The sequence below is a fragment of the Penaeus monodon genome, chromosome 13 (genome assembly GCF_015228065.2).
Source record: "Penaeus monodon isolate SGIC_2016 chromosome 13, NSTDA_Pmon_1, whole genome shotgun sequence".
In the NCBI taxonomy this organism is placed as follows: Eukaryota; Metazoa; Arthropoda; class Malacostraca; order Decapoda; family Penaeidae; genus Penaeus; species Penaeus monodon.
This window is the reverse complement of record NC_051398.1, coordinates 50,104,141-50,114,140: the sequence shown is the minus strand read 5'-3', so window position 1 is coordinate 50,114,140 and position 10,000 is coordinate 50,104,141. Positions and strand designations below refer to the sequence as shown.

Sequence of the window (10,000 nt, the reverse complement as noted above, 5' to 3'; positions counted from 1 at the left end):
TGAATCCGTTGTATTCTTTTCAACAAAACTATAAATTACAAAACATCAAATAACATTATTATATTTAATGGTGGCAATGGACATTTGCATTTTCAGTTCAATCACTGGTGTATCAAAAGATACCCAAATAAAAAAGGGGGTATACTAAACAATTTATGCAATAAAGCTTTGGTTCGAAAATGTCAATGTTTTCCTGTTGTTTTGTAATAATGGCCCACTCTTAAGCAAACACCTTCCATTTCTTTATAGTGCATAAAATACATGATTTTGTGGGATTATTCTGCATATGGTAGTAAATAAATAAGGCAATGGAAGCAGGTATTGCAGTATAAAGGGCTTTACAAAGCTTAATAATGCAATGCGCCTAAGTTATACACCAATGACAGTACTTCAACATGTAACTTAATAAAGTAGTGCACAATAACAAATTCTGGCTATAACTATTTATGAAATTGTCCTTAATAGCCAAAACAATAGATGCTTAATTTGTTTTCTTTTAGGCATCCTTACAATAATGACTGAACACAGAGGGGGAAACACATTGCCGAGCTGTTTAGATACAAGGTAAGGGTAAGAGGGTTTTTTGTAGTTATCAAGTTGCATAGTCCAGGCCATAATCTATTGAAATGGTTTCCAGATATATACGTATATTTACACATTGGTATGTATAATTCAATGTGTTAGATCACAAATAACTCAAGATTATTTCAAATATGCCAAAGACAGGGTAAAAAACACAATGTGTCCATCAAACACGTTTGTGTTACACAGCACAAGTGCCCTTATGCCTTCGTCACATCACCTTTGGGCACAAGTGAGGATAACATCAAAGCTTTGTAAAGTTTCAGTCTAATACTATTATTCTATGCTTGATACAAATGTGTATTGTGGGTTTTGAATTTACAGGCAGAAAGATTTAAATAAAAATTTCAACAAAAAATTAAATATAGTTTTAATGCCTTGTAGCTTCAAATCCCACTCAAGTTGACAGCCCCAACGTGTCCAATCTACAAATTGCAAAGTCCAGAAACCGTTCTAAGGCAGCAGCTGATCAAACAAAGGAAGCATAGAAACATATGTTTAAAAAGAAGAATGTTTCTTTTCATTTCACAGCATAGGAATGCAACTTTTGAGTAAAGAAAGAAGAAATCCTTATAAAACAAAGGTTCCTGTGTACAGATCATGTAAATTGATTCTTTGGCATGTAAAGACAATATACATGAGCATAATCTACCTTTTCAACTTCTGTATAACAAACTTTCCACCAAGATAATTGGATCCATCACAGACATACGACCAGCCAGAACAAAATTCAAATACAGCATTTGAGTAACTTGATTGAGTCTGATTAAGCAAATGTTAGAATGAAACAAAAACAATACCAGTACATTTAACAAAAGATAGGAAAAACAAAGAATTAGTATAGAGAATTCCGGTCTGGTCATCAACAGGATTAAGCTCAACACTTCTAATGCTCAAGTCTAGTCCTGCAGCACTTGTGGAGTAGGAGTGAACCCTCGAGACCCTTTTAGTTTCTGCCTCCAAATGCCATTTCTGCAATGACATTCTTCCTAAACTGTTCTAATATCATTACCCCTATCATTTAGCAAAGACTGTATATGAGAACTAAATATATAAATATATATATATCTATATAATACATCAATCAATAGAAAAAAAAAGAAACAAAAACAATAATTTAGTGTAATGGACCCATACATTAAAGCAACAGTCATGACCATTCACTTAAAAAACCTGTTACCAGAACCAAATATTTGAAGGATTTATTTGTAACAATGCAGTTATCACAGTTTATAGTGGGGTCAGTTTACTTGAAAGGTCTTAGACTGAAGACTTCCACTAACCTACTGACTGGTCTAGGGTTCACCTGTGACTATCCTATCCTCACACGTTTATCCAGGACACAACAATATATCATACCAAGAATTTGGCCATTCTGCCCAATGCCTTGTTCAGGTGATACCCTGAAGATTACATTTCATTGACTTAAAACATATATATGTATACTATTCTCAGTTAGGATATGGAAAAGTTACTGAAGGCAACTGTACTGACTTTAGAATAGATGAATAGAAATGAATGGACCAAGTCTTTAGTTACTACGGGAGAGATTACATGCCCTTGAGTTTCTAAATCATTATCTACACTTGTTGAAAACATAGCTCTGACTGGCTGCATATGATTAATATTACTCTGACTGTGACTAAAAACTTAGCCCACTATTTTTAGGCACTGTATACTTAATCCTAAGGATCCTTGTATATTTTTGAGGTTGTCTTCAAAGAATAATTGAAGCAACAGAAGCAAAAGTCAGCATCCTCAATGAATGCCATTCACTTCAACTATATTTCAACTTAAAGAGCAAGATTTTTGGAAGGCTATCCAAAGAAAACAAAGAAATAGCACACACACAAAATACAAACAGACTAACAAACAGACTAACAAGGGTTCTATAGAAATATGAAAGTGAAGGACAACCAATTTTTTTTTTATTTAGCTAGGTAGCCTCCTGTATAATTCTTTAGCCACCAGTTTTCATTGTTAACCATTTGTGTTTCAAAAGTCAGTTATCACATAAGGCAAAACAATCAATGGGTCGTCCTGGTAGCCTTTTTTATTGATTACTTCATGCCACTCTCTGAACTTGCCATCCATATCAAAATTGCCATTCTGACAGTCTAGATTGGTTGAATGAAGCCGGTTTACTTCATCTGGGGGAACCTGTTTTGATAGTTGCACTAATTTTTCTATTTCATCTTCAGACTCACTGTCATCAGAACCACTAGCTTCCTTTTCCTGTTCTTGTGTATCAGTTTGATCTTCAGGGTCATCCCAAACAATACTGGAACGGTCAATTGGCTGTAGTCGCGCTAAGATCTCCTCCGCAGTTTCATCTTCTCGAACACCAAGAAGATCAAGATTACTTGGTGTCATGACAACTGCTGGGGGGGCCTCTGAAGGAACATTTGGTGGGGACACAGGGGCACTGACTCCTCGGCCTTCTGTTTCTGAAGACATCGAGCCTCTGTCATCGTCTCCAGCACCTGCATAGTCCTCAAATGCAGGGCCAGCCTGCGAGCAAAGAAATCGGTGCAAATGATCCATTTTGTTACGCGTTACAACGGCAAGATCAGTTGTCCTCCCCATACCCGTGGTTGAGCCTGAACCAGGCAAGTCCCGTACCTGTTGCTCCTCTAGTTTACTGGCTCTTTCTGCTAATTTTGAATCACCTTTTCTTTCTGCAAGTTCAGCTACTATTTGAGAGGTTGTTTTAACTTTTGATCCTTTTGTGGCCATAGGTATGACTGGCATCTTTTGGCGAAGAGCGTCAGGCGTATTGGTCACCACTGATGATTCAGACACTACTGATCTTTTCTTAGACAAGGAGTGTGCATTGGCTGCTATTCGTCGTGATTTGCTACCTTCACTACTTCCACTCATAAATTTAGGAGTACAGTCATTACTCAAAACACTGGAAAAACTGTCTTTACTATCTTCATCAAAGCCATTAGTTACACTATTTCTAGGCCTCTTGGCAACTGGAATATCACTACTAGACTCGTCTTCATCTTTTCTTAATCTCTTGTTAGCTGTATTAGTTTTTGCTACATTTTCAGTACTAGGGGCATAGGAGGAAGCATCCGCTCTGGACTGCTGCCTCATGCTGGGGTTGACAGCTGGAGAGTGCGGGCGCGAGCGCGGGCGGGCTGGCGTCGCCAGGGGAGGAGTGATAGCAGGCGAGATGGAGGCCAAGGCCGGACTCGAGCCCGGGCTCAGGACACGTCCCCGCAGTAAGGCAGGAGATGCAGGTTTGACTGGGCGGGTTGTTTGGGCGGTGGTAAGGGTGGGAGAGCCCGGACGAGTGCGTTGGGACAGGGTGGAGGGAGTGGTGGGGGCAGACATTCCCGGACTAGTGTTGCCACTGGACGGTAAGGAAGAGGGTGACGTAGGAGGATGCCCATTCCCCGCCCCCCTTCCACCCATCCCGCCAGACCCCGTCCCGCCAGGCCCAGGCCCGGAACCCGCTGCCCCGTTGACGCCATCGGCCAAGACATCCTTCCGCCACTTGCGCACCAAGTCCTTGGCACGTCGGTACAGGTCTTGGTTGGTCGTCTTGCGACGGATGTCATTTATGTGTTTGCCTAATCGGGTGGACTGAAAGGAAAGGAAAATGAATGAATGGTGGAACAAGACAAATTAGGTTATCTTACTATATAAATATTTTAAAAAGTAAAATTAACACCCACATAAAAATATGCATACCTTAATCGTGACTTGAAAAATTGTGCATATAATTAACTACCCTATCACATATAATTCATATATAATATTTTATATATATATATATACATATTTATATATATATATATCATATATATATATATATATTATATATATATATATATATATATATATATATATATATATATATATATATATATATATATATATATATATATATATATATATATATAAGTATATGATAATGTACATATATGGATAGACAACGTAAAATCATATTTAACATTTCAATAATAGAATAAGCATACAAATTTGGGCATTTTTTTACAATTGGCATCACAAGAGCAAAAAGGTTAATATCAATCCTCTGGCAGAAATGATTTAAAGGTTTTAAAACTTACCAGTATAACTCACATAAATGCATCTTGCTTGAAAAAAGACTATTGGCTGATGATACCTTAACCCCTGACCCCAATATCTAGATTCACATCTCATCACTCAAGTAAGGTGCAGTTTTTGCAACGCCTTTATTAACAACACTGCATTTAGACAGACAAACAGACATCACAGGGGATTACTTTAATCCTCTTTGTAGTGCCTAAATGGCTAATGTGTTCTAATCAATGATCCCTTGGAAGAAAAGAGCGAATAATTCCTGATATTGCCAAGATCATTTTGTCTTGTGGATTGTCTTGCATCATGACTGAACAAATACAAATGTCAGTAGAGCGCAAAGTTGAAAAAATTATTACAGTGATCATTTGCATATGAATGAAAATTTGGATGCATTGCTTTGAATATAGAAAACAAAAAAAGATCACATAAATCAATAAAATGTATATTTGGAGGTTTTTAAAAGTATCTACATATAAACAGTAAAAAGTAAATCATATAGCAAAAGGCACGCATGATTAAATCAATAACATTCACAACTAGAAGAATCAAAACGACAAAATGATGATCTCCATAGTCTGTTGCAAAGTTTAAAAGGCTGTATATAGGAATGAAATACATTAGTTATTCCACCTATCAATGTGCTAAAATACGTTCATTATCTGAAACTAGCAGGGGACCCATTAAATATTATCATTATTTTTTTAAGAAGAAATGCTTACAAAGACATGAATAATAATTATTTATTTGCAAAGCATTTTCAGTGTTACCCTAGTAATAATTATCTATAAATTTCTGTAGGTGACTGACATGGTTTGAGCTCCAAGTTTCTTCACTATATACATCAAATCATCATCACAGATTATGGTTATCATACTGCAGTGAGGATGTCTATACACTATAGCTTTAATCCCTCAGTGCCAGTATCAGAAATCTCTTAGCATCATAGACATCCCACTCGATGCACCCTAGCACATCGCCACACATATATGGCAGATCAAATGGTTTGTTATGACAGCTATACACGTGACCCAGTAGTAATGGGTAACTATCAATACAATATGTATATTATAAATCCCCTGGACTAAACAATTATATATGACTAAATACTTCTGAGATTAACTATATGGAGCTCATTTTTGCCATCCCTTATATAATTATTTTTTATGATTACCCTTCAAGATAACACACAATGTGCAATATTTACCAAATCATAAACCAAAAATAGTAAGCACATCCACTGAAGATATAGACAGAGAAGGTGACTTGGGTTATTAACCCATTAATGCCAAGTGTATATGCATGTGCCATCCACTATGGTTTTTTTACCATCATAATCATTAGAGATGGCTTCCAAACTCCTTAATTACAAAGCAGTAAAACATCTGAACTCACCATCCTACCTCATTCCTTGAAATTTACAGAATATTCAAGGAAAGAGAAAAACAAATGAGGTCGGGTAGGACTAGCAACTGACTCCTTGTCAGGGAGGCCTGTAGGGCACTGCCATAAGCAGCTTATGATGGCCATTCCATTGCAGATTGAACCTACCCTCTGAAACTGGTCTAGCTATAACTAAATCAAGTGTATAATAATATTAGATATATCTAACTTTGCTGATATCTTAAAATCAATAAAATTTCTGCATTTCCAATTTTGTAGTCACCACACCCATAACTCATTGGTAGCACCCTAGCAAAGGTGACAACATCCAAAATCTCAGCTCACAGATGCACTTTGGTAAGTGGAGGGATAAAAGGCAACCATAGGTAAGTGACCCAAGCAGTCGACTTCAAATCAATGCTCAATTAAAATCTCATTAATAGGTATGTTAACAGTAAAAATTAATATTAATTGACTAACTTTTACAACCTCTGTGGCTTGCATAAATTTGAACTCAATGACTGGTATGTACGAGTACAACTATGTAAATTGTGAATACAGTGCATCTGCTAAATTGGTGAATATAAAAAAAGGGAGAAATCACTGGTCTTTTGCTATAACTGCAAAATTCTACAGAAAAACAGGCATGATTTTAAGTAATGAACAGTGTGAATATATGAATAGCAACAACAGCATTGAATGTGATATAACCAACCTCTTAGATGTACAACAAGGGTGTGGCTTCAAAGCAAATTTAGCATTCAGTGAATCCTTAAGCAGTGTGGGAGTTTTCTGGGTACATGTTTATGATCTGGAATGTGGCTGCTATTCGTAAATCCATTTAACTACAAATTACAGACAACAGATTGAACAGCTATTTGATACAAATAGAGAAGAAAGGAGAAAAAGAGAATGAGAACAAGACAAACACAAGAAATAAGAGGAGAAATAGAAAAAAGAGAAAGGAGAGAGAGAGAGAGCAAGACAAACAGAAGAGAGAAAAGAGAGTAAAAAACATAAAAGAGAAGAAGGGGGAGAGGGAGGGAGGGAGGGAGGAAGGGGGGGAGAGGGAGGGAGAGGGAGACGGAGGGAGAGGGAGAGGGAGAGGGAGAGGGAGAGGGAGAGGGAGGGGGAGAGAGAGAGAGAGAGAGAGAGAGAGAGAGAGAGAGAGAGAGACAACCAAAGGTAAGAGAAAAGAGAGAACAGAAAGAAAGTAGACAGAAATAACCAGAAATAGGGAGAAAGACAGAAGTAGTGAAATTAGGAGAGAATGAAAAAACGAAGTAGAGAGAAAAGGAAGTAAATTACAGAAAGAAGAAAAGCAGAGGGAATTATGTAGAGAAAATGGGGGAAGAAAGATGTTGAGAGCTGAGAAAGAAGTCGAGGAGATATACTTTTCTAATCAACTTTTCAAAACAGTCCAGCTCCGAAATCTCCTTCAAGAAAAAATAAAAGTTCTAGTTTCTACTCTTTAACAAATTTGTGTCAACTGCATGGGACTCCAAAACATGATAATACACACAGCTCAAGAGGATGTGATATGGCCATCTAGGCTGGGGCCAGAGGACACGAGGCAGTTATAGTACTTGTACTGCAATGCTACAGATTCAAAACTATTTGTCTTTTGGCTGATGCTAATGCTGATCTAATCTCTCTTTCTATTCTATTCTTCACTGATGATCCCCTGAAGGTGGTCTGCAAAGGAGAGTGAGAAAGAAGTAGAGAAAGTAGAGGAGTAAAGAGTCTCTCTCTTTACATCTCTACTTTCACTAGCAGAGAGGGAAACAGGGAGGGAGGGAGAGAAGAAGACCTGGAATGTTCTGACAAACATTACATGAACAGTAGTCATGCCATGAAGTCATCAATGACCTTACAGACAAAGCATAACAGGTAACCCCCAAGGGACCTCATTCTTTCACATCGCATAAACACCTAACTGGCAGCCCCTGGGATGGGCACTGGCCACACAACCATTTATGTGTCATTCCAGTCTCTGTGTGGTACTACCTATATTCTTATAACATTGAAAGAGAATGAATGAGAAAGGGAGAGGGAGTAAGGAATTGGAGAAAGGAAAAATAGGAGTTGGGGAGAGGAATGGAGAACTTTTTTATTATGAAACTGTATTAAGATTATAGACCCCAATAACAAAGCTGTACTCACTACTAATTGAAGTATAACATATTTACTAATCTAACAATCAAAACTTGTCATATCAAAAGAATTATCTAAATTAGTAGTTACACAAGCTGTACACAAGCCTGTAGTCCGAGTTGGTGACAAATTCAAAAATATTGAGCATTTCAATAACCCCATTAAAAGATGAATGCTAGGCACCTGGATTGGGTTTGGATGAAAAGAAACATGGTCTGCAACTCCCTCAGAACAATATACATTGCCTTCCTAAATGATACAAATACAGAAATTTCTATTACTCTTATAAAGTCTATACACATGGGGAAAAAAGGTGACATATAATGATAATAACTATAAAATTTACAAGGTTACTTCCTCCTTTCCAAGGAACAACATTGTGGACAAAAAGAGAGCAAGAAAAAAAAAAAAGCAAGAAAGAAAAACCGTACACCGTCTTTACCAAATGCAAAACCTTTATTTTTCTACAGTGAATAAAAATGGGAACAGTCAACGTTCAATAAACAAGAGCATCCTGGAGAGCGGAGCCAGTTCTGTGCGTGAAACCAACCACAGCCGCCAGTGTCTCCGGCAGGTAGAAACAAGCCTCACCTCCAGCACCTCCCTTGTAATGGGAGTTCTCTCCAGCACCGTGATGAGTTCCAAGCAGGCAGCCATATCTGTGACCTGTGGAGACATTCATTTCATTAGCATCTGTTTTCCCTCAGCCAAGACATCAAGTAATTAAAAACTTTTATAATGAAGAGAAATAAAATTGGAGCATTAATTATTCAGACCTTCGGTAACTATGCTATGAATCTCCATAATTTCTTCCCAAGGTAAATGATATGAACAAATAAATCTCCATACTATTGCTACCATTTTCCATAGATGCCATAAAAGTTTAAATCAATATATGGATATCTATGTATGTGTAATTATTATATATATATATATATATATATATATATATATATATATATATATATATATTATATATATATATAGATAAATAGATACATAGATACATATACATACATGTATATACATATAAATACATATTTATACATATATATACATATTTATACATATATATATACATATTTATACATATATATACATATATATACACATTTATACATATATATATTATATATATTATGTATATATATGTGTGTGTGTGTGTGTGTGTGTGTGTGTGTGTGTGTGTGTGTGTGTGTGTGTGTGTGTGTGTGTGTGTGTGTGTGTGTGTGTGTGTGTGTGTGTGTCTAATATATATATATATATATATATATATATATATATATATATATATATATATATATACATATATATATGTATAAATGTGTATAAATGTGTATATATATGTATGTATATGTATGTATGTAAATACATATATATATATATACATATATATACATATATATACATATATATACATATATATATATATACATATATATATACATACATATATATCATATATATCTACATATAATTATCATATATATATCTAATATATCATATCTTACATATATCTATATTATCTACATATATTATCTATTATATATCTACTATATATATCTAATATATCTACATATATATCTATATATATCTACATATATATATCTATATATTATCTACATATATATATCTATATATATATCTACATATATATATCTATATATATATCTACATATATATATCTATCATATATATCTACATATATATATCTATATATTATAACTACATATATATATCTATATATATCTACATATATATCTATATATAATTACATATATATATCTATTAAACTACATATATATAT

The 10,000-nt window shown here is 35.3% G+C and overlaps 1 protein-coding gene across 3 annotated transcripts in view; it reads right to left on the bottom strand.

Annotated features, from left to right (window-relative positions):
* The window catches only part of LOC119580409 (mediator of RNA polymerase II transcription subunit 26-like), a 68,750-nt gene that overhangs the window by 43 nt on the left and 58,707 nt on the right, over positions 1-10,000 (bottom strand). For all 3 annotated transcript variants that reach the window (XM_037928543.1, XM_037928541.1, XM_037928542.1), the window contains exons 2-3: positions 8,785-8,859; positions 1-4,176 (exon numbers count right to left, since the gene is read on the bottom strand). The exon at positions 1-4,176 is cut by the window's left edge and continues 43 nt beyond it. In XM_037928543.1, the coding sequence (XP_037784471.1) occupies positions 2,578-4,176; positions 8,785-8,859 (1,674 nt within the window). In that variant the 3' untranslated portion in view covers positions 1-2,577. The remainder of the gene's footprint in view (positions 4,177-8,784; positions 8,860-10,000) is intronic.